The 26,247-nt window shown below is 40.5% G+C and overlaps 1 protein-coding gene across 1 annotated transcript in view; it reads left to right on the top strand.

Moving 5' to 3' along the window:
- Positions 1–1,436: 1,436 nt before the first annotated feature.
- LOC135530223 (protein phosphatase 1 regulatory subunit 1A-like) overlaps positions 1,437–26,247 on the top strand; it is a 38,632-nt gene continuing 13,821 nt past the window's right edge. Inside the window, exons 1-3 of the mRNA XM_064958589.1 lie at positions 1,437–2,185; positions 22,945–22,997; positions 24,020–24,287. Coding sequence (XP_064814661.1) covers positions 2,082–2,185; positions 22,945–22,997; positions 24,020–24,287 — 425 coding nt within the window. The 5' untranslated portion in view covers positions 1,437–2,081. The remainder of the gene's footprint in view (positions 2,186–22,944; positions 22,998–24,019; positions 24,288–26,247) is intronic.

Consider the following 26,247-nt stretch of genomic DNA (forward strand, 5'->3'; position numbering starts at 1 on the left):
GCTGCAGGATGTGACTGATCAGAGTGGAGGCTATGCTGCAGGACATGACTGATCAGAGTGGAGGCTATGCATGCAGGACGTGACCGATCAGAGTGGAGGCTATGCTACAGGACGTGACCGATCAGAGTGGAGGCTATGCTGCAGGACGTGACTGATCAGAGTGGAGGCTATGCTGCAGGACGTGACTGATCAGAGTGGAGGCTATGCTGCAGGACGTGACCGATCAGAGTGGAGGCTATGCATCAGGACGTGACTGATCAGAGTGGAGGCTATGCTGCAGGACATGACTGATCAGAGTGGAGGCTATGCTGCAGGACGTGACCGATCAGAGTGGAGGCTATGCTGCAGGACGTGACCGATCAGAGTGGAGGCTATGCTGCAGGACGTGCCTGATCAGAGTGGAGGCTATGCTGCAGGAAATGCCTGATCAGAGTGGAGGCTATGCTTCAGGAAATGCCTGATCAGAGCGGAGGCTATGCTGCAGGACGTGACTGATGAGAGTGAATACAGCAGAAACTCTATCTGTCACAGCTTAATTTAATCATGACTGACGACGATATTTTGATACATTTAATATGACATGACTTATCATGGTCTCATCACGACTGAAAACATCTCTGTCTAATGTCTTGGATATAAATGTTAATAAATACATCATGGTAACATTATATGTCTATGTTGAGAGTGACATTTAGTGTTTTATATGTTATGCAACTAAGCGGAGGTATGTGCTGTTTGAGTGCATGTGCTCGTGTGGTGTATTGTGTAGGTGTGGGACTTTAAAAACATCCCACCCTTAAAATATGTTTACTAAGCCTGGTGGTGTGATGTATTTGGCTGCTTCTAGGAGTTAGGAGAGCCTCAGCCTCCGGCATGGTTGGTATTCTGCAGATAAGCCCCGGCACGACCAGCCAATAGAATGAGAGAGAGTGGAGAGGGGGCGGGGTCGTGCAGAGGGAGCAAGACTCAGCAAAAGAGAGAGAGAGAGAGAGAGAGAGAGAGAGAGAGAGAGAGAGAGAGAGAGAGAGAGACTAAGCCTGAGTGGTGGAGAGAGAAGAGAGAGAGAGAGAGAGAGAGAGAGAGAGAGAGAGAGAGAGAGAGAGAGAGAGAGAGAGAGAGAGAGAGAGAGAGAGAGAGAGAGAGAGAGGAGAGATACAGAGAGAGAGAGAGACTCAGAAGAGAGAGAGAGAGAGAGAGAGAGAGAGAGAGAGAGAGAGAGAGAGAGAGAGAGAGAGAGAGAGAGAGAGAGAGAGAGAGAGAGAGAGAGAGAGAGAGAGAGAGAGAGAGAGAGAGAGAGAGAGAGAGAGAGAGAGAGAGAGAGAGAGAGAGAGAGAGAGAGAGAGATACAGAAGGAGAGAGAGAGAGAGAGAGAGAGAGAGAGAGAGAGAGAGAGAGAGGGAGAGAGAGAGAGAGAGAGAGAGATACAGAAGGAGAGAGAGAGAGAGAGAGAGAGAGAGAGAGACAGAGAGAGAGAGAGAGAGAGATACAGAGAGAGAGAGAGAGAGAGAGAGAGAGAGAGAGAGAGAGAGAGAGAGAGAGAGAGAGAGAGAGAGAGAGAGAGAGAGAGAGAGAGAGAGAGAGAGAGAGAGAGAGAGAGAGAGAGAGAGAGAGACAGAGAGAGAGAGAGAGAGAGAGAGAGAGAGGGAGAGAGAGAGAGAGAGAGAGAGAGAGAGAGAGAGAGAGAGAGAGAGAGAGAGAGAGAGAGAGAGAGAGAGAGAGAGCACAGTATTCCCTTGCCTTCCTCTCTATTATAAAACTGAAAGGAGACTGAAAAGAGGAACAGTAGAGCTGGAGAACAAAGAGAGACACTGAAAGAGTGCAGCATAGAAAGGACAGGGAGAGAGAAACGGGGTAAAATAACGGGACGTGCGTGAAGAGAGAGAAAGCGAGACAGACAGAGCTCAGTGCAGCAGCATCACCACTTCCACCACCTCTCTTCCATAGCTACCTTTACCTCCTCCCTCCCTCCCTCCCTCCTCCTTTCTGTACTCCATCTCCCCTGGTTCTCCCTCCTCCTTTCTGTACTCTGTGTTCCCTGGTTCTCCTCTTCTCTGTCTACTACTATTACCGACAGCAGGACCATGGATACAGGAAGCCCCAGGAAGATACAGTTCACCATGCCTCTCCTGGACTCACACCTGGACCCAGAGGCTGCTGAACAGGTGAGAGAGAAGGACTGGGGAAGGTACGGGAAGCAAGGAGGGCTGAGGAGGGGAGGGCAGAGGGGGCTAGGAAAGGGCTTAGAAGGGGAGGGCAGGGAGGCTAGGGTAGGGAAGGTTGGGGGCAGAGAGGGCTGGGGAGGGAAGGACAGGACAGGGCAGGGGGGGGCAGGAAAGTCTAAGGAAAGGGAAGAAGGCAGGGGCAGGGCAGGTGGGCAGGGGGGGGGCAGGGATGGCTAAGGAAAGGGAGGAAGGCAGGGGCAGTGAGGGCTGGGGAAGGTGGTGAAGGAGGCTTGGAGGGGGTGAGCGGGGACAGTCACACGGAGTGATGGTACAGGACCTTACAACAAGCTGTTAGGTTTCCTAGGTGACACATACGGGATCAAAGAGTTACAGTTTTACCGGTGCTATTGCACTCAGTCTCCGACCTGAAAAGGCATAGGGACAGGTTCATAGGGACTTCACAGCCTCTCAATAGTGTCCGTTCTGAGAGCTGTAGAGACATTCAATGTGTTGGGATCAATTAGTTATGACACGGGACGTTGTAGCCCCTACAGAGCAGAGTCTCCATTCTCTATAGGGCAAGGGACCTTTCGAAGGCTTTTACTGTGTTTCTGAAGCAAATAGTTGTAGTGATTTTCGTGCTATTGCAGTTCCAGACTCCACGTTATTAGGAATTGTTACGTGTGAAATTATATGTTGAATGTTCAAAGAACAGCTAACTTTTAAAGATTATTTTTTTATTCGGCATTGATCTTTTTTTTCTTCAAGTTTTGCTCTTTATTCAAGTCGAATCAAATTGTATTGGTCACATACACATGGTTAGCAGGTGTTAATGTGAGTGTAGCGAAATGCTTGTGCTTCTAGATCTGACAGGGCAGCAGTATCTCACAGGTAATATCTAACAATTACAAAACAAAAACCTAATATCTAACACACTCCACAACACAACCTAATACACACGATCTAGTAAAGGAATAAGATGAGAACGTATAAGTATAAAATATATGGATGAGCAGTGACAGAGCGGTTAATAGATAGTAAAGAATAGACAGTGAAGGATACGGTATACAGTATATACATATGAGATGAGTAATGTGAGATTGGTAAAGAAAATACATGTAAAGTTGCATTATTAAAGTGACTAGTGCTCCATTTATTAACGTGGCCAATGGCATAAAGTCTGTTGGTAGGCAGCCACCTCTCTGTGACATTGGTGGCTGTTTAACAATCTGATGGCCTTTTTCAATCTCTCTGTCCCAGCTTTGATGCACCTGTACAGACCTCACCTTCTGGATGGAAGCGGGGTGGACAGGTAGTGGGGTCAGGTGGTTATTGTCCTTGATGATCTTTTTTGCCTTCTTGTGACATCGGGTGTTGTCGGGTGTTGTAGGTGTCCTGGAGGGCAGGTAGTTTGCCCCCGGTGATGTGTTGTCCAGACCGCACCACCCTTTGGAGAGCACACACACCACTGGTACCAAGAGAGAACGGTTGGTTAACGGCTGGTTAACGGTTGGTTAACTGTTGGTTAACGGCTGGTTAACGGTTGGTTAACAGCTGGTTAATGGTTGGTTAACGGCTGGTTAAAGGTTGGTTAACGGCTGGTTAACAGTTGGTTAACGGTTGGTTAACTGTTGGTTAACAGTTGGTTAACTGTTGGTTGACGGTTGGTTAGCGGCTGGTTAACGGTTGGTTAACGGTTGGTTAACTGTTGGTTAACGGTTGGTTAACGGTTGGTTAACTGTTGGTTAACGGTTGGTTAACGGTTGGTTAACGGCTGGTTAACGGCTGGTTAACGGCTGGTTAACTGTTGGTTAACGGTTGGTTAACTGTTGGTTAACTGTTGGTTAATGGTTGGTTAACTGTTGGTTAACTGTTGGTTAACTGTTGGTTAACTGTCTCCCTGGACTATTTGTCATCAGCTACAGTACCGGTTAAATGTTTGGACACACCGACTCATTCAAGGATTTTTCTTAAGTTTTTAACTATTTTATACATTGTAGAATAATAGTGAAGACATCAAAACTATGAAATAACACACATGAAATGCTGTAGTAACCAAAAAAAGTGTTGAACAAAATCAAAATATTTTTGAGATTCTTCAAATTAGCCACAATTTGCCTTGATGACAGATTTGCACACTCTTGGCATTTCTCTCAGGCAACATCCAGACTGCGTCATCTGACGTGTTAAGTATTGAGCGAGTCAATGGTACTTCCTGCTTTAGTTTTTGCTTGTATGCGGGAATCAGGGGAATAGAGTTATGGTCAAATTTGCCAAGTGGAGGGCGAAGGAGAGCTTTGTACACGTCTCTGTGTGTGGATTAAATTCCTCTGCTTGCACATGTAACATGCTGGTAGAAATTTAGGCAAAACGATTTAACTTTCCCAGCATGAAATTCCCCAGCCACTAGGAGCGCTGCCTCTGGATGAGTATTTTAAAAGAATAGAAAGTAATAGAATAGAAAATAATAGAATAGAACAAAAAATAATAGAACAGAATAGGAAATACTAGAATAGAATAGAATAGAATGGAAAATAATATAATAGAAAATAATATAATAGAAAATATTAGAATAGAACAAAAAATAATGGAACAGAATAGAAAATACTAGAATAGAATAGAAAATAACATCATAGAAAAGAAAGGAAAATAATATAATAGAAGATAATATAATATAACAGAATAGAAAATACTAAAATAGAAAATAGAATAGAACAAAAAATAATAGAACAGAATAGAAAATACTAGAATTGAATAGAAAAGAAATAGAAAATAATATATTATAAAATAATAGAATGGAAAATAATAGAATGGACAATAATAGAATAGAAAATAACAGAATAGAATAGAAAATGTTAGAATAGAATAGAAACTACTTGAATAGAATAGAAAATAATAGAATAGAATAGAAAATTATAGAATAGAAAATACTAGAATAGAATAGAAAATGATAGAATAGAATAGAAAATCCTAGAATAGAAAATAATAGAATAGAAAATAATAGAATAGAAAATAAGAGAATGGAAAATAATAGAATAGAATAGAAAATGATATAATAGAATAGAAAATGCTAGAATAGAATAGAAAATAACAGAATAGAAAATTATAGAATAGAAAATAATAGAATTGAAAATAATAGAATAGAATAGAAAATGATAGAATAGAATAGAAAATGATAGAATAGAATAGAAAATACTAGAATATAATAGAAAATAATAGAATAGAAAATAATAGAATAGAATAGAAAATTATAGAATAGAATAGAAAATAATAAAATAGAAAATAATAGAATAGAAAATAATAGAATAGAAAATAACAGAATAGAATAGAAAATGATAGAAAATAATAGAAAATCATAGAATAGAATAGAATAGAAAATGATAGAATAGAAAATAATAGAATAAAAAAATAGTAGAATAGAAAATAATAGAAAATAATAGAATAGAGTAGAAAATAATAGAATAGATTAGAAAATAATAGAAAAGAAAATAATAGAATATAATAGAATAGAAACTAGAAGGCCATTCGGGACACGGAAGTTAATACTGCATATTGGGGTTTGGGTGCCTCACTGTCTGGACTGGTTGTACTGTAGTGAAGGAGACATCCCATTTCTTCCATGTGATAAATATAACATGAATAAGACAGAGTGTTTTCATTATGAATGAGAGAATGAGAGAGACGGATAACCAAAATAGAGCTACTCGACTTCATGCTGTCACATGCTGTCACATGCTGTCATGCTGACTCACATGGAGCCGCTCGGACTTTTCAGGGTGACAGTTATACAATGTTAGGCAGTGGCGACCCATCATACAGGGCAGTATATCTATTATTTGTGGGTGTTGCCTTTTTTTGCATGCTATTTTGGCATTAATATGTGTCACATATCAGTTTGCAAACAATGTAAAAAAAAATATAAAAATCTGAGTTAATAAAGCCTCCATACACACATGGTCTCTTTCTTTGCTTTCTTGAGTAAGGCAGCTCCAAAATGCAGATGTTTCAGGCTAGTTCAGTGGTTTCTGTGGTGGTGGGGCAGCCAGCGGAAAATAAGGGTTGCTAATGTCTTCTAGTTGCGCTGTGATTGGCTTAGTGTTCTGTCACTCATTGTGACACCATGTCACTGACAAATTTAAGGGTAGAGCTCGAAAATGCAATACCCTTGGGATTGAAGGCTCAAGGTTATTGGCCACAGATAAAATTATGTCAAATCACGTTATATCGACAGTAGCTTTGACTAGACTTTCAAAATCTTAGATAGCTGTCATCATCATGAATCAAGTCGACAGTCTACTGGCAAATCCATTATAATCCTTGTCATATGAAGAGAAATAATGAAGAGAAATGACAGATATTGGCCATTGGACATGAACATTACAAAACAACAATAAGTGGTTTGGAATTAATCAGTGGCTAAATGCAAGCATTGCAAGGCAATCATTAGCCTGCTATTCAGTGGAGTGGGTGTGTGGTCCCAATTCTCAGTTTAAAGGTCTCCTTTCCAGGCTTAAAATTAAAAACACTCAACAATAGGCCATGCTGCCAATCCAGCATGATTTGTGCGGGGCTCAAAACAACTGTTAACTCAGAACTGGGAAATCTGACTTCAATGAGTTCAAGACAACTGGGAACGAGCTCTGACTGGGAAAATATGTTTTGAACTGTAATCCCAACTCGGAATTGTAAATCGGGAACTCTGGCCTCTTTCTAGAGCTCCGACCAGAAGATCACTGACGTCATCATGATTCCACCTTGTTTTTTTTCAGAGTTCCCAGGTGTCTTGAAAGCACCATAAATCCAGAGAATGATTTATATGACGAAGTTTGATGACAAGTTTCCTGTTTAAGTGAGCACAGCACAATAACGTGAGTCCAGAAATGTACTGTCACGTTCTGACCTTAGTTCCTTTTGTTTTTTGTTATTTACATTACATTTAAGTCATTTAGCAGACGCTCTTATCCAGAGCGACTTACAAATTGGTGAATTCACCTTCTGACATCCAGTGGAACAGCCACTTTACAATAGTGCATCTAAATCATTTAAGGGGGGGGGGGGTGAGAAGGATTACTTTATCCTATCCTAGGTATTCCTTGAAGAGGTGGGGTTTCAGGTGTCTCCGGAAGGTGGTGATTGACTCCGCTGTCCTGGCGTCGTGAGGGAGTTTGTTCCACCATTGGGGGGCCAGAGCAGCGAACAGTTTTGACTGGGCTGTCTTTGTTTTAGTATGGTCAGGGCGTGAGTTGGGGTGGGCAGTCTATGTTTGTTTTTCTATGTTGGTTTTTGAGTCCGGCCTAGTACGGTTCTCAATCAGAGGCAGCTGTCAATTGTTGTCCCTGATTGAGAATCATACTTAGGTAGCCTGGGTTTCACTTTTGGTTTGTGGGTGTTTATTTTCCGTGTTTGTGTTTGTGCCACATGGGACTGTTTTGTTTGTTTCACGTTGTTATTTTGTATTTTGTAGCGTTCCGTTTTTTTAAATATTAGAATGGACACATACCACGCTGCAAATTGGTCCAATCGGTCTTACTCCTCATCAGAGGAAGACGACGAACATTACAGTACTGTATGCTGCTGCATAAATGATGTAATATATCAGAGAGACGGAGCGCATTCGGGAAGTTTTCAGACCCCTTGACTTTTTCAACATTTTGTTTCGTTACAGCCTTATTCTAAAATGAATAAAAATAAAATACATCCCTCATCAACCTACACACAATACCCCATAATGACAATGCGAAAACAGGTTTAATACATTATTGCAAATGTACTAAATACAAAAAAAAACATAAATACCTTATTTACATGAGTATTCAGACCCTTTGCTGTGGGACTTGAAATTGAGCTCAGGTGCATCCTGTTTCTATCCTTGAGATGTTTCTACAACTTGATTGGAGTTCACCTGTGGTAAATTCAATTGATTGGACATGATTTGGAATGGAACACACCTGTCTATATAAAGGCCCCACAGTTGACAGTGCATGTCAGAGCAAAAACCAAGCCATGAGGTCAAAGGAATTGTCCTTAGAGCACCGAGACAGGATTGTGTTGAGGCACCGATCTGGGGAAGGGTACCAATAAATGTCTGCAGTGTTGAAGATCCCCAAAAACACAGTGGCCTCCATCATTCTGAAATGGAAGAAGTTTGGAACCACCAACACTCTTCCTAGAGCTGGCCACTCAGCCAAACTGAGCAATCAAGGGAGAAGGGCCTTGGTCAGGGAGGTGATTAGAAGTAGTGTTAGGATAGATTATAACAGTAGTGTTAGGATAGATTAACAGTAGTGTTAGGATAGATTAACAGTAGTGTTAGGATAGATAGTAGTAGTGTTAGGATCAATTAGCAGTAGTTTTAGGATAAACTAACAGTAGTGTTAGGATAGATTAACAGTAGTGTTAGGATAGATTAACAGTAGTGTTAGGATAGATAGTAGTAGTGTTAGGATAGATTAACAGTAGTGTTAGGATAGATTAACAGTAGTGTTAGGATAGAATAGTAGTAGTGTTAGGATAGATTAACAGTAGTGTTAGGATAGATAGTAGTAGTGTTAGGATAGATTAACAGTAGTGTTAGGATAGATTAACAGTAGTGTTAGGATAGATTATAACAGTAGTGTTAGGATAGATTAACAGTAGTGTTAGGATAGATTAACAGTCTTTAGAAATGAAAAGGAACAGAGCTCGCTCTCACGCCGCACGCGTGAATTATGGCATTCTGCCAGACCCCTGATTCAAACAGCTCTTATTTGCTCCCCCTTCATAGTAGAAGCCTGAATCAAAGTTCTAAAGACTGTTTACATCTAGTGGAAGCCTTAGGAAGTGTTAGGATAGATTAGTAGCTGACAAACCTCCTGGCATTAACAACTTAGATGGAAAGCTACTAAGGATGGTAGCTGACTCTATAGCCAATCCTGTCTGTCATATTTTTAATATGAGCCTAGAGGTAAGTGTTTGTCCTCAGTCCTGGAGGGAAGCCAAAGTAATTCCACTACCCAAGAGTGGTAAAGCGCATTTTACTGGTTCGAACAGCAGACCTATAAACTTGCTGCCAGCTCCTAGCAAACTGCTGGAAAAAATTGTATTTGAAAAAATACAATGCTATTTCTCCGTAAACAAATTAACAACAGACTTTCAGCATGCTTTTATAGAATGGCACTCAACATGTACTGACTGCACAGACAAAAATGATACATTGATAAATTGATAATAAGATGAATTGTACAGTTAGACTTCAGTGCAGCTTTTAATATAATTGACCATTACATGTTGTTGAATAAACGTAAGTGTTATGGCTTTCAACCTCTGGTATATTGTGGATTCAGAGCTATCTATCCAATGGAGCTCAAAGGGTTTTCTTTAGTGGAAGCATCTCTAATATCAAACATGTAAAGTGTGGTGTACCGCAGGGCAGCTCTCTAGGCCCTCTACTTTCACTAATGACCTGCCACTGACATTAAACAAAGCATGTGTGTCCATGTATGCTGAGGATTCAACCATATACGCATCAGCAACCACAGCTAATGAAGTAACTGAATTTTTTTTTACTACCTTTATTTAACTAGGCAAGTCAGTTGAGAACAATTCTTATTTTCAATGACAGCGGGTTAACTGCCTTGTTCAGAGGCAGAACAACAGATTTTTACCTTGTCAGCTCAGGGATTCAATCTTGTAACCTTTCTGTTACTAGTCCAATGCTCTAACCACTAGGCTACCCTGCCGCCCCTTAACGAAGAGTTGCAGTCTGTTTTGGAGTGGGTGGCCAGTAATAAACTGGTCCTGAACATCTCTAAAACTAAGAGCATTGTATTTGGTAAAAATCATTCCTTATTAAGTGCTAGACCTCAGCTGAATCTGGTAATGAATGGTGTGGCTGTTGAACAAGTTGAGGAGACTAAATTACTTGGTGTTACCTTAGATTGTAAACTGTCATGGTCAAAACATATAGATTCAATGGTTGTAAAGATGGGGAGAGGTCTGTCTGTAATAACGAGATGCTCTGCTTTTTTGACACCACACTCCAAAAAACAAGTTCTGCCGGCTGTAGATTAGTCTGATCTTGATTATTGTCCGGTCGTGTGGTCCAGTGCTGCAAGTAAAGACCTAGTTAAGCTGCAGCTGGCCCAGAACAGAGTGGCACATGTTGCTCTTCATGGTAATCAGAGGGCTGATATAAATACTATACTGCCAGTCTCTCTTGGCTCAGAGGAGAGGAGAGACTGACTGCATCACTTCTTCTTTTTCATAAGACACATTAATGTGTTGAAAATCCCAAACTGTTTGCATAGTCAACTTACACACAGCTCTGACACACACACTTATCCCACCAGACATGCCACCAGAGGTCTTTCCACAGTCCCCAACTCCAGAACAAATTCAAGAAAACGTACAGTATTATATAGAGCCCTTAACCATTTCACAATCAACTTTTACCACATGATGTAGACAAAATTAAATATATTTTTTTTCATGACAATTTTTCTGTAATATGTGCATATATTGGTTTCACTTCAGGACCAGACTTTTCCAGAGCAGATTGTGGATAAATACTTTTTAAAAAATTTATAATACTGAAGACATGCATTTTTGGCAAATTCATTCAAATATAATATGATATAGAATAGAAGAAATGACAGAATATCAACAATTCCCAAATGGAAAGTCTGGAGAATATATCTAAGGATAACCACAGATCGTTTGGTGTAAATGCAGACACTTCTGAAGCTGAAAACAATTAGTTGGCATGTGGGAAGAGTCTGACTTCTGGGAAATGTTGGTTAAAAGACAAGTACACTCAATAAGACTACCAAGTGCCAAAAGCCTATTTAGAAGCAATCACAATCTCTTCAAAATAAGTTTATTAAATGTAGTCCAGTATGTAACATTGTCTATGAAATGGGCTTTGAAATTCTGTGTAATTCAATGTAGTGAGCTTTGAAATGATTGATGTATGTCAATTTTAAAGTTGTTAAAAAGAAGAACATGCTTTATGATGGTAGTATGATAATCTAAAGAAACATTTTCGTTGTTTTAGATATTTGTATGTGTACTGTTTGAAAATACTAATATTAACGGACCAAAATACCAAGAATTCTCAAAATTGATAGGTAGACGCAAAAAAAATGTAATTTCAGCCAGTGGTGCTGAAAAGTATTTCTGCATTTCATTGTGGAGTGTCTCAGTGTGGAGCAGCAGCAGAATTACAGTGTTTCAGTGTCCGTTTCTGTTTTTCTGTGAGCCCTGTTGTACCTTGACATGCCACAGTTTGATACTGTAGGTCAGGCTCTGGAGAGAAGCAGCATTCACTGTACATCAAGCTATATTTCCCGGAGTCCTGGAGTGTTTCTGGGGGATGGAGTGTCCTGGGGATGGAGTCCTGGGGATGGGTCCTGTTTTTCTGTTCTGGGGATGCCTGGGGGATGGAGTTCTGGATGGAGTCCTGGGGATGGAGTCCTGGGGATGGAGTTCTGGGGATGGAGTTCTGGGGATTCCTGGGGATGGACCTGGGGGGAGTTCTGGGATGGAGTCCTGGGGATGGAGTTCTGGGGATGGAGACATGCTGGGGATGGAGTTCTGGGGATGGGGTCCTGGGGATGGAGTCCTGGGGATGGAGTCCTGGGGATGGAGTTCTGGGGATGGAGTTCTGGGGATGGAGTCCTGGGGATGGAGTTCTGGGGATGGAGTCCTGGGGATGGAGTTCTGGGGATGGAGTTCTGGGGATGGGGTCCTGGGTGATGGAGTCCTGGGGATGGAGTCCTGGGGATGGAGTTCTGGGGATGGAGTTCTGGGGATGGAGTCCTGGGGATGGAGTTCTGGGGATGGAGTCCTGGGGATGGGTCCTGGGGGATGGAGTTCTGGTGGTTGGAGTCCTGGGGATGGAGTCCTGTGGATGGAGTCCTGGGGATGGAGTTCTCGGGATGGAGTTCTGGGGATGGAGTCCTGGGGATGGAGTCCTGGGGATGGAGTCCTGGGGATGGAGTTCTGGGATGGAGTCCTGGGGATGGAGTCTGGGGGATGGAGTTCTGGGGATGGGGTCCTGGGGATGGAGTTCTGGGGATGGAGTCCTGGGGATGGAGTCCTGGGGATGGAGTCCTGGGGATGGAGTCCTGGGTTATTGAGTTCTGGGGATGGAGTCCTGGGGATGGAGTTCTGGGGATGGAGTTCTGGGGATGGAGTCCTGGGGATGGGGTCCTGGGGGATGGTGTTCTGGGGATGGAGTCCTGGGTTATAGAGTTCTGGGGATGGAGTTCTGGGGATGGAGTCTGGGGATGGGGAGTCCTGGGTTATAGAGTTCTGGGGATGGAGTCCTGGGGATGGAGTCTGGGGATGGGGATGGAGTTCTGGGGATGGGTCCTGGGAGGGAGGAGTTAAAATGATGAATTGCTCCATTTATAGGTAATGTATCTCCATTAAGGACTTTGGTAGGCTTGAGTAATACTGTGTTGGCTAAAACACCACTCATCTGTCCTACATTACAAAAGATTCTGGAAGCAAATCTGTTTTAATAAGTTTGTATGGTTTTATTACTGTAACTGAAATGCATGCAAGGCCTCATGATCTATTCTTAGCATCTGAATACTGAGAGAAGCCAGGACTTTAGTAACCATATTACTAATATGTACAACAGATATCTGTCTCCTTTGACTGAAATTGTATTGCAACTGCACTTCCTGGTGCCCAGTAAAATATGGTTCTTGTTAATGGTATCTAAAGGGTTTCATGCCTATGCTGTGAGCTCTGAGCTACAGAGCTGTCTGTCCTCAGAAGACCCCTTCCAGAGCAAAGGGTGAGGGAACAGACTCCTAAGCCAAAAGGACACTGACATCGGGAGGACGATCAGGGAGGTGTTCAGGAGAAGTGCGTCATCGAGCAGCTGAAGGGTCCCCTGAACGGTCCAAGCAGAGAATCCTCTGCTAGGTCTACTCCACGTAATTACATCATTATATATTCTGACCCATAAGAGCAGCAGTTTGGGGCAAGGCTAGGGTTAGAATAGCATAGCTGACAAATTAACCCAAATGTATATTTCTCTTGTGTACTCCCTTTTTCCTCTCTCTCTTTGAAATCCCCATTTTGGGTAACATGCGCCAAAGTGTGTTGGCCCGTTATGCTAAGTTCTAATCAATAGCCTATAATGTGTTTGTCTATGTGTATCTTTTATCATCATTTTAGCTTTTTAGTAAATAAATATTCAACTTATATTGGTGTGGTACGAACTCATTGGTGAGACCCGGGTCCGTGCAGATTCACGGGCTATACGACGTTCAGAACAAGATTGGTATAGGTAACTGGTTAATTAGCGGCTGTTGTAAAATCGATATTCTGATATTCTTTGAGTTCATTTGGGAAATAGAAACTCAACGAAAACTAGTTTTCCCATGGTGCCCCAGGTTAATGAGTTAATAATTGCTTGATTCAGTTAATCATGCAATTAGAAACTTTAACCATTCGATGAACAACAGTCGTCACATTAACTAATACAACGTCACGACAGAGTGGACCAGCCACTGTATAACCCTCAGATCTGGGTTCAAGTAGTGTATGAAATCATTTAGCTGTGCTTGATTGAGCTTGCCTGGTGCAAGGTCACGACACTATGCATAGATAATAAACAGCGAGTAGCAGCAGTGTACAAAACAAATGGACAGGGAGGGGTCCATGTAAATAGTCCAGTGGCCATTTGATTAGTTGTTCAGCAGTCTTATGGCTTGGGGGGGGAAGCTGTTAGGAGCCTTTTGGTCCTAGACTTGGCGCGCCGTAGCAGAGAAAACAGTCAATTACTTGGGTGACTGGAGTCTCTGACAATTCTCTGGGCTTTCCTCTGACACCGCCTAGTATATAGGTCAAGGATGGCAGAAAGCCTGGCCCCACTGATATACTGGGCCGTACGTACTACCCTCTGTAGCGCCTTACGGTCAGATGCCAAGCAGTTGCCATACCAGGAGGTGATGCAGTGCTCTCGATGGTGGAGCTGTAGAACCTTTTGAGGATCTGAGGACCCATGCCAAATCTTTTCAGTTTCCTGAGGGGGAAAATGTTTTTTCGTGCCCTCTTCACGACTGCCTTGGTGTGCTTGGACAATGATAGTTTTGTTGGTGATGTGGACACCAAGGACCTTGAAACCCTCGACCCGCTCCATTACAGCCTCTTTGATATCAATGGAGGCCTGTTCGGCCTGTAGTCCACGATCAGCTCCTTTGTCTTACTCCCATTGAGAGGTTATTGGATCCACACTGCCAGGTCTCTGACCTCCTCTCTATAGACTGTCTCATCGTTGTCGGTGATCAGGCCTACCACTGTTGTGGCGTCAGCAAACTTAATGATGGTGATAGAGTCGTGTTTGGCAATGCATGCGTGGGCGAAGAGAGAGTACAGGAGTGGACACCCCTGAGGGGCCCCAGTGTTGAAGATCAGCGTGGCAGACCCTTACCACCTGGAGGCGGCCCGTCAGGAAGTCCAGGATTCAGTTGCAGAGGGAAGTGTTTAGTCCCAGGGTCCTCAGCTTAATGATGAGCTTCGTGGGCATTATGGTGTTGAACGCTGAGCTGTAGTCAATGAACAGCATTGAGATTGAGATTGCCTCATCTGTGGATCTGTTGGGGCGGTATGCGAAATGGAGTGTGTCTAGGGTGTCCGGGAGGATGCCGTTGATGTAAGCTATGACCAGCCTATAAAAGCTCGTCATGGCTACCAATGTGAGTGCTACGGGGCGGTAATCATTTAGGCAGGTTAACTTCGCTTCCTTGGGCACAGGGACTATGGTGGTCTGCTTGAAACCACGTCCTGGTAATCCGTATGGCCCGCAGCTTTGTGAATGTTTACCTGTTTTAAGGTCTTGCTCACATCGGCTACCGAGAGCATTATCATACAGTCATCCAGAACAGCTGGTGCTCTCGTGCATGCTTCAGTGATGTTTGCCTCGACAAAAGCATCAAAGAAATGTAACTCGTCTGGTAGGCTTGCGTCACTGCGCAGCTCGCGTTTGAGTTTCACTTTTTAGTCTGTAATAGTTTTCAAGCCCTGACACATCTGATGAGCGCCAGAGCTGGTGTAGTAGGATTCAATCTTAATCCTGTATTGACACTTTGCTTGTTTGATGGTTCATCTGAGCCATCAGAAAGTGGAAGCTCCAGCCTTTAGCTCAATGTGGATGTTGCCTTTAATCCATGGCTTCTGGTTGGGATATGTATAGCGAAGCGATGCGTAGGGTGTTTGCCTTTCATGCTTGTGACCCGGGTTTGCTTCCCTGTTCTGCCATTCACGACAGTATCCATAGCACAATGAGATTTAATTATAGGCTACTGTAAGTCTAGTAAACTGTAACCCTGCTATTGACCCAGCTCTGTGCTACTGATCAAACTCTGTGCTGCTAAACCAGCACTGTGCTACTGAAACAACTCTCTGCTACTGAACCAGCTCTATAATACTGAACCAGCTCTCTGCTTCTGAACCAGCTCTGTTCTACTGAACAAACTCTGTGTTACTGAACCAGCTCTATAGTACTGAACCAGCTCTGTGCTACTAACCCATCTGTGTGCTACTAAACCATTCGTGTGCTTCTGAACCAGCTCTGTGCTAATGAACCAGCTCCATAATACTGAACCAGCTCTATGATACTGAGCCAGCTCTATAATACTGAACCAGCTCTATAATACTGAAACAGCTCTATAATACTGAACCAGCTCTATGATACTGAAACAGCTCTATGATACTGAACCAGCTCTATAATACTGAACCATCTGTGTGCTACTAAACCATCTGTGTGCTACTGAACCAGCTGTGTGATACTGAACCAGCTCTATGCTACTGAACCAGCTCAATAATACTCAACCAGCTCTATGATACCGAACCAGCTCTGTGCTACTGAACCAGCTCAATAATACTCAACTAGCTCTATGATACCGAACCAGCTCTGTGCTACTGAACCAGCTCTATAATACTGAACCAGCATTATAATACTGAACCAGCTCTATAATACTGAACCAGCCGTGTGCTACTGAACCATCCGTGTGATACTGAACCAGTTCTGTGCTACTGAACCAGCTCTATAATACTGAACCAGCTCTGTGCTACTAAACCATCTGTGTGCTACTAAACCATCTGTGTGCTACTGAACCAGCTCTATGATACTGAACCAGCCGTGTCATACTGAACCAGTTCTGTGCTACTGAACCAGCACTGTGCTACTGAACCAGCTCTGTGCTACTAAACCATCTGTGTGCTACTAAACCATCTGTGTGCTACTGAACCAGCTCTATGATACTGAACCAGCCGTGTCATACTGAACCAGTTCTGTGCTACTGAACCAGCACTGTGCTACTGAACCAGCCGTTTGCTACTGAACCAGCTCTTTGCTACTGAACCAGCTCTATAATACTGAACCAGCTCTATAATACTGAACCAGCTCTGTGCTACTGAACCAGCTCTAAAGTACTGAACCAGCTCTATGCTACTGAACCAGCTCTGTGCTACTGAACCTGCTCTGTGCTACTGAACCAGCTCTATGATACTGAACCAGCTCTGTGCTACTGAACCAGCTGTGTGCTACTGAACCAGCTCTGTGCTACTGAACCAGCTCTGTGCTACTGAACCAGCTGTGTGCTACTGAACCAGCTCTGTGCTACTGAACCAGCTCTATGATACTGAACCAGCTCTGTGCTACTGAACCAGCTGTGTTCTACTGAATCAGCTTTGTGCTACTGAACCAGCTCTATGATACTGAACCAGCTCTGTGCTACTGAACCAGCTCTGTGTGAAACAGCTCTATGATACTGAACCAGCTCTGTGCTACTGAACCAGCTCTGTGCTACTGAGCCAGCTCTGTGCTACTGAAACAGCTCTATGATACTGAACCAGCTCTGTGCTACTGAACCAGCCGTGTGCTACTGAACCAGCTCTGTGCTACTGAACCAGCTCTGTGCTACTGAGCCAGCTCTGTGCTACTGAACCAGCTCTGTGCTACTGAGCCAGCTCTGTGCTACTGAAACAGCTCTATGATACTGAACCAGCTCTGTGCTACTGAACCAGCCATGTGCTACTGTTCTGTTGTACACCTCTGATCCTGAGCGTCATAGAGAGGAAGGTTTTCTGTAAGTGCAGAAAAAGAGACGGAGGCAGGAGAGTCCCAAAAACCTCCCTATACCCTTTATACTGCATGGGCCCTGGTCTGAAGTAGCTCAGTACTAGCCTATGGGCCCTGGTCAAAAGTAGTGCCCTATATAGGGACTAGGGTGCAATTGGGATGAGAACTCAGACTCACTGCTGGCCCTCAAAAGCCCATGAATAATTTGGATAATTCAAAGTAGAACAAGACCGCTGTTACAAGGACAGGTCTATGAATAGTTATATGTGATGGCTGTAGAAAGATGTTAGAACAGTCCCTGTTTCATACAATATAGAGCAATAGATGAAACATCCCAAGGCATGGTGTAGAGGGATGGTATTTTGTTATTTGGTGAAATTCAGACCAGACTATACCCGACTGTATGAATCGGAGAGAGAAGCACGGACTGACATGAACTGGTTATACAGAAATGAAGGGGTGTATTATATAATTTCTATTGTTACTATGTGTAACGGATGTGAAATGGCTAGCTAGTTAGTGGTGTTCGCGCTAAATAGCGTTTCAATCGTTGACGTCACTTGCTCTGAGACCTTAAAGTAGTGGTTCCCCTTGCTCTGGAGATGTGGGTAACGATGCTTCGTGGGTGACTGTTGATGATGTGTGCAGAGGGTCCCTGGTTCGCGCCCGGGTATGGGCGAGGGGGCGGTCTAAAGTTATACTGTTACATATGATCCATCAGAACAACTGAAGAACTGTATTTTTTCCAGCGCATTGAAATTCTTCACATCGGCAACAGTAACAGAATCTATGACTCTCCGTGCCCTTCTCTCTGTAAGACAGGGCTCTTTCTGTTCCCCATGTGGGAGTTATGATGAATGTGAAGGAGAGGGAGTTGGCAGGGTAGTGTGATGGAAAGAGGCTCTGCATGGGGAAGTGACGTGTGTGTGTGTGTGTCGTCAAGGAGATAACATTGACTAGTGAACAGTGTGTCTGCAAGGAGAAAACATTGACTAATGAACAGTGTGTCGTCAAGGAGATAACATTGACTAGTGAACAGTGTGTCTACAAGGAGAAAACATTGACTAATGAACAGTGTGTCGTCAAGGAGATAACATTGACTAGTGAACAGTGTGTCATCAAAGAGATACCATTGACTAGTGAACAGTGTGTCATCAAGGAGATACCATTGACTAGTGAACAGTGTGTCATCAAGGAGATACCATTGACTAGTGAACAGTGTGTCATCAAGGAGATACCATTGACTAGTGAACAGTGTGTCATCAAGGAGATACCATTGACTAGTGAACAGTGTGTCATCAAGGAGATACCATTGACTAGTGAACAGTGTGTCATCAAGGAGATACCATTGACTAGTGAACAGTGTGTCATCAAAGGAGATACCATTGACTAGTGAACAGTGTGTCATCAAGGAGATACCATTGACTAGTGAACAGTGTGTCATCAAGGAGATACCATTGACTAGTGAACAGTGTGTCATCAAGGAGATACCATTGACTAGTGAACAGTGTGTCATCAAGGAGATACCATTGACTAGTGAACAGTGTGTCATCAAGGAGATACCATTGACTAGTGAACAGTGTGTCATCAAGGAGATACCATTGACTAGTGAACAGTGTGTCATCAAGGAGATACCATTGACTAGTGAACAGTGTGTCATCAAGGAGATACCATTGACTAGTGAACAGTGTGTCATCAAGGAGATACCATTGACTAGTGAACAGTGTGTCATCAAGGAGATACCATTGACTAGTGAACAGTGTGTCATCAAGGAGATACCATTGACTAGTGAACAGTGTGTCATCAAGGAGATACCATTGACTAGTGAACAGTGTGTCATCAAGGAGATACCATTGACTAGTAGTGAACATACCATTGTGTGTCATCAAGGAGATACCATTGACTAGTGAACAGTGTGTCATCAAGGAGATACCATTGACTAGTGAACAGTGTGTCATCAAGGAGATACCATTGACTAGTGAACTGTGTGTCATCAAGGAGATTCCATTGACTAGTGAACAGTGTGTCATCAAGGAGATAACATTGACTAGTGAACAGTGTGTCATCAAGGAGATACCATTGACTAGTGAACAGTGTGTCATCAAGGAGATACCATTGACTAGTGAACAGTGTGTCGTCAAGGAGATACCATTGACTAGTGAACAGTGTGTCATCAAGGAGATACCATTGACTAGTGAACAGTGTGTCATCAAGGAGATACCATTGACTAGTGAACAGTGTGTCATCAAGGAGATACCATTGACTAGTGAACAGTGTGTCATCAAGGAGATACCATTGACTAGTGAACAGTGTGTCATCAAGGAGATACCATTGACTAGTGAACAGTGTGTCATCAAGGAGATACCATTGACTAGTGAACAGTGTGTCATCAAGGAGATACCATTGACTAGTGAACAGTGTGTCGTCAAGGAGATACCATTGACTAGTGAACAGTGTGTCATCAAGGAGATACCATTGACTAGTGTCAAGGAGATACCATTGACTAGTGAACAGTGTCAAGGAGATACCATTGACTAGTGAACAGTGTGTCGTCAAGGAGATACCATTGACTAGTGAACAGTGTGTCGTCAAGGAGATACCATTGACTAGTGAACAGTGTGTCGTCAAGGAGATACCATTGACTAGTCAGCCCCTATTAAAAGATCCTGTATCCAGTGCTCTTCACTGGGAAGGCAGAGCGAGACTTACAATTAGGGAAAAGCTGTCTTTCGCTGGATAAAGTGCCTTTCACGAACCACGGAGGCTGTGTTTACACAGGAAGACCATTATGTATGTTTCTAACTGTAGGCTTTATTTAGTTCTGAGAAAAAGAGAAGAAGAAACAGGCATAGACTTTATATCTATATTTATATCTATATTTATATCTATATTTATATCTATATGTATATCTATATTTATATCTATATTTATATCTATATTTATATCTATATTTATATCTATATTTATATCTATATGTATATCTATATTTATATCTATATGTATATCTATATTTATATCTATATTTATATCTATATTTATATCTATAGTTTAATATCTATATTTATACATATGTATAATAGTTTATATTAAGGAATACCTATAGGATATAATATCCTTTAAATCTATATTTATATCATATTTATATCTATATTATAATGATTTATATGCATATTTATAAGTGGCTGTTCCTGAATATGTATGTCTAAGGAGATCTATTATTTATATCTATTGTATATCTATATTGATATCTAAATTTATATCTATATTTAGATCTATATTTATATCTAAATGTATATCTATATTTATATCTATATTTATAACTATATTTATATCTATATTTATATCTATATTTATATCTCTATTTATATTTATATCTATATTTATATCTATATTTATATCTATATTTATATATCTATATTTATATCTATATTTATATCTATATTTATATCTATATTTATATTTATATCTATATCTATTTATATCTATATTTATATTTATATCTATATTTATATTTATATCTATATGTATATCTATATTTATATCTATATTTATAACTATATTTATATCTATATTTATATCTATATTTATATCTCTATTTATATTTATATCTATATTTATATCTATATTTATATCTTATTTATATCTATATTTATATCTATATTTATTCTATATTTATATCTATATTTATATCTATTTATATTTATATCTATATTTATATCTATATTTATATCTATATTTATATCTATATTTATATCTATATTTATATCTATATTTATATCTATATTTATATCTATATTTATATCTCTATTTATATCTATATATCTCTATATTTATATCTATATTTATATCTATATTTATATCTATATTTATATCTATATTTATATCTATATTTATATCTCTATCTATATGTATATCTATATTTATATCTATATTTATATCTATATTTATATCTATATTTATATCTATATTTATATCTATATTTATATCTATATTTATATCTATATTTATATCTATATTTATATCTATATTTATATCTATATTTATATCTATATTTATATCTCTATATTTATATCTATATTTATATCTATATTTATATCTATATTTATATCTATATTTATATCTATATTTATATCTATATTTATATCTATATTTATATCTATATTTATATCTATATTTATATCTATATTTATATCTATATTTATATCTCTATTTATATCTATATCTATATTTATATCTATATTTATATCTATATTTATATCTATATTTATATCTATATTTATATCTATATTTATATCTATATTTATATCTATATTTATATCTATATTTATAACTATATTTATATCTATATTTATATCTATATTTATATCTCTATTTATATTTATATCTATATTTATATCTATATTCATATCTCTATTTATATCTCTATCTATATTTATATCTATATTTATATCTATATTTATATCTATATTTATATCTATATTTATATCTCTATTTATATCTATATTTATATCTATATTTATATCTCTATTTATATTTATATCTATATTTATATCTATATTTATATCTCTATTTATATCTCTATCTATATTTATATCTCTATTTATATCTCTATCTATATTTATATCTATATGTATATCTATATGTATATCTATATTTATATCTATATGTATATCTATATTTATATCTATATTTATATCTCTATTTATATCTATATTTATATCTATATTTATATCTATATTTATTTCTATATTTATATCTATATTTATATCTATATTTATATCTATATTTATATCTATATTTATATCTATATTTATATCTATATTTATATCTATATTTATATCTATATTTATATTTATATTTATATCTATATTTATATCTATATTTATATCTCTATTTATATCTATATCTATATTTATATCTATATTTATATCTATATTTATATCTATATTTATAACTATATTTATATCTATATTTATATCTATATTTATATCTATATTTATATCTATATTTATATCTATATTTATATCTATATTTATATCTATATTTATATCTCTATTTATATTTATATCTCTATTTATATCTATATTTATATCTATATTTATATCTATATTTATATCTATTTATATCTATATTTATAACTATATTTATATCTATATTTATATCTATATTTATATCTCTATTTATATTTATATCTATATTTATATCTATATTTATATCTATATTTATATCTCTATTTATATTTATATCTATATTTATATCTATATTTATATCTCTATTTATATTTATATCTATATTTATATCTATATTTATATCTAGCCTCTAAAATTACCATCATATTGCTGTTCGATATCACTCCAGAACACTCATCAATAACACTGTGTGGGCTACAGGCTGTGAACACAAAGTAGACTAGGCTGTTATGGCAGAATGCATCTTCTAGAAACGGCAATAAGATTGGACTTCACATGACGTTCAGCCTTAGTCAGCAAGGCTGCCAGCTCTATTTACAGCTCATAACTGCTGCTGTGCGTGTGTGTCCAGTAACAATACACATCCCTGTAATTCTGTTGTTGGAGTCTACTGGAAGCACACAAACACATCTATATTGAACTCTTAGAAAAACCCCACCACCACAAAATATTCCCATTGGGTTTTCCTAGAATCTTACTGAATAATGACGGAAGTTCTGTCTCTTCTCTCCAGATCAGAAGACGTAGCCCACACCAGCTACTCTGGTAGCATCCAGTCTTCTCCAGGTAATTAAACCAGTCTTCTCCAGGTAATTAAACCAGTCTTGTCCAGGTCATTAAACCAGTCTTCTGAAGGTAATCAAACCAGTCTTCCAGGTAATTAAACCAGTCTTCCAGGTAATTAAACCAGTCTTCTCCAGGTCATTAAACTAGTCTAAACTAGTCAGGGCATTAAACCAGTCAAACCAGTCTTCTCCAGGTAATTAAACCAGTCTGGATTAAATCAGTCTTCCCACAGGTAATTAAACCAGTCTTCTCCAGATCAAAACTCCAGGTCACCAACCAGTAATTCAGTCTTCTCCAGGTAATTAAACCAGTCTTCTCCAGGTATTAAATCAGTCTTCTACAGGTAATTAAACCAGTCTTTCCAGGTCCACCAGTCTTCTCCAGGTGATTCACAGTCTTCTCCAGGTCATTAAACCAGTCTTCTCCAGGTCATTAAACCAGTCTCCTCCAGATAATTAAACCAGTCTTCTCCAGGTAATTAAATCAGTCTTCTACAGGTAATTAAACCAGTCTTCTCCAGGTCATTAAACCAGTCTTCTCCAGGTAATTAAACCAGTCTTCTCCAGGTAATTAAACCAGTCTTCTCCAGGTAATCAAACCAGTCTTCCAAAGGTAATTAAACCAGTCCTTCCAGCTACTGGTCTGCCTCTCTAAACTTTAGGTTACCTGCCAAATTACACAACTATATCATTGACACTGTATTACAATAGAGTTGTATTAGACATTCCGTGCCCTCCTACCTCACGCCCACTGAGTAACATGAGATGTACAGATTGCCATGGTCAGATCTGCGTCAACAATACATATGTACACCATGTCATTTCCAAATGAATAATAATAAACGGAAGCTTCCTGTTCTTTCTAACTAAGGAAACTTACAATGTTACTCCCCTGCCCAATCCAGCGGTAGTCTCGCTGTCATTTCTAGCAATAGGAACTATCTCTCCAGCCCCATTCTCCTGAGTCTCTGTCTGTCCTTCTCTAATTCTAGGATCTAAACTCCCCAGCCCCATTCTCTCCAGCTCTCCTGGGGATGTGTGATGACAGGGGACTCCCAGCTTTCCTGGGGATGTGTGATGACAGGGGACTCCCAGCTTTCCTGGGGATGTGTGATGACAGGGGACTCCCAGCTTTCCTGGGGATGTGTGATGACAGGGGACTCCCAGCTTTCCTGGGGATGTGTGATGACAGGGGACTCCCAGCTGTCCTGGGGGGTGATGATGTGATGACAGGGGACTCCCAGCTTTCCTGGGGATGTGTGATGATAGGGGACTCCCAGCTTTCCTGGGGGTGTGTGATGACAGGGGATCCATACTTTTTGTATGACAGTCTCCTTTGTGATGACTGCTCCTTTGTCTCGTCTCGTCTCGTTTCCTCTCCGTCTCCTCTCCCTCTCCTCTCCTCTCCCTCCTCTCTACTCTCCTCTCCTCTCCCTCTACTCTACTCTACTCTACTCTACTCTACTCTACTCTCCTCTCTCTCATCTCTCTCTCTTCTTCCTGTGGGATTCCTCCCTCTCTCTCTCTCCATCTCTCTCTCTCTTTCTTTGCTCTCTGTGTGATACCTATCCTCTCCTCTCATCTCTCTCATCTCTCTCTCCTCCCTGTGGGATTCCTCCCTCTCTCTCTCTCCATCTCTCTCTCTTTCTTTGCTCTCTGTGTGATACCTATCCTCTCCTCTCATCTCCTCTCATCTCTCTCTCCTCCTGTGGGAAACCTCCCTCCCCCTCTCTCTCTCTATCCCTATCTCTCTCTCTATCTCTCTATCCCTATCTCTATCTCTCCATCGCTCTATCCCTATCTCTTTCTCTCTATCCCTATCCCTATCTCTATCTCTCTCTCTCTATATATATATAGATATATATATCCCTATGTATATATATATATCCCTATCTCTATCTCTATCTCTCTATCTCCCTATCCCTATATCTCTATCTCTTTCTGTCCTCTCTGTGTGATATATCCTCTCCTATCCCTCTATCTCTATCTCTCTATCTCCCTATCTTCTATCTCTTCTCTTCTCTTCTGTCCTCTCTCTCTGATACCTCTCCCTCTCCTCCTCTCCTCTCCTCTCTTCCTCTCTTTCTTCTCTTCTCTTCTCTTCTCTCTCTTCTCCTCTCCTCTCTCTCTCCTCCCTCCCTCTCCTCTCCTCTCCTCTCCTCTCCTCCTCCTCCTCTCCTCTTCTCCCTCTCCCCTCTCCTCTCCTCTCCCTCTCCCTCCTTCTCCCCTCCTCTCCCTCCCTCTCCTCTCCTCTCCTCTCTCCTCCCTCCTCTCCTCTCCCTCCCCTCCTCTCCTCTCCCCTCCCTCCCCTCCCTCCCCTCCCTCCCTCCTCTCCTCTCCTCTCCCTCCCCTCTCCCTCTCCCCCTCCCTCTCCTCTCCTCTCCCTCCTCCCTCCCCTCCTCCCTCCCTCTCCCTCTCCCTTCCCCCCCTCTCCCCCTCCCTCCTCTCCTCTCCTCTCCGTTCCCCTCCTCTCTCCTCTCTCACTCTCTCTCTCTAAATTCAAAGGGCTTTATTGGAAACATATGTTTACATTGCCAAATAAAATGGAATAGGCAATAAACAAAAGTGAAATAAACAAGGGAAACATTAGTAAACATTACACTCACAAAAGTTGTAAAAGACTATAGACATTTCAAATGTTATATTATTGGCTTTGTACAGCATTGTAGGTTTGTGCATGTAGTTAAACTTTGAAATGGAAAATAAACTGTAGGATGTATTGGCAGTGTTGTTTGTGCTCCTTTTCTCATGGCAATGGGCCACACATCTTGCTGCTATGACTACACACTGTGGTATTTCGCCTAACAGATATGTAAGTTTATCAATGTTTGATTTGTTTTCAATTTCTTTGTGGGTCTGTGAGATCTGTGGGAAATATGTGCCTCTAATATGGTCATACATTTGTCAGGAGGTTAGGAAGTGTAGCTCAGTTTCCACCTCTTTTTGTGGGCAGTGGGCACATATCCTGTCTTCTGAGCCAGATGTACCTACGCCGGCCTTTCTCAATAGCAAGACTACGATCACTGAGTCTGTACAGAGTCAATGCTTTTCTTAGAAGGCCCTTACGTGCCTTGTCTCTCAGATTGTTCACAGCCTTGTGGACGTTACCTATGGTGTTAATGTGTAGGTGTAGGGCAACAGTGTCTAGATATCATTTGTATATTTTTTTGTCTTACTAAGATACACTGTCAGGGCCCAAGTCTGACAGAATCTGTGCAGAACATCTAGGTGCTGCTGTAGGTGCTCCTTGG

The sequence above is a fragment of the Oncorhynchus masou genome, chromosome 5 (assembly GCF_036934945.1).
Source record: "Oncorhynchus masou masou isolate Uvic2021 chromosome 5, UVic_Omas_1.1, whole genome shotgun sequence".
In the NCBI taxonomy this organism is placed as follows: Eukaryota; Metazoa; Chordata; class Actinopteri; order Salmoniformes; family Salmonidae; genus Oncorhynchus; species Oncorhynchus masou.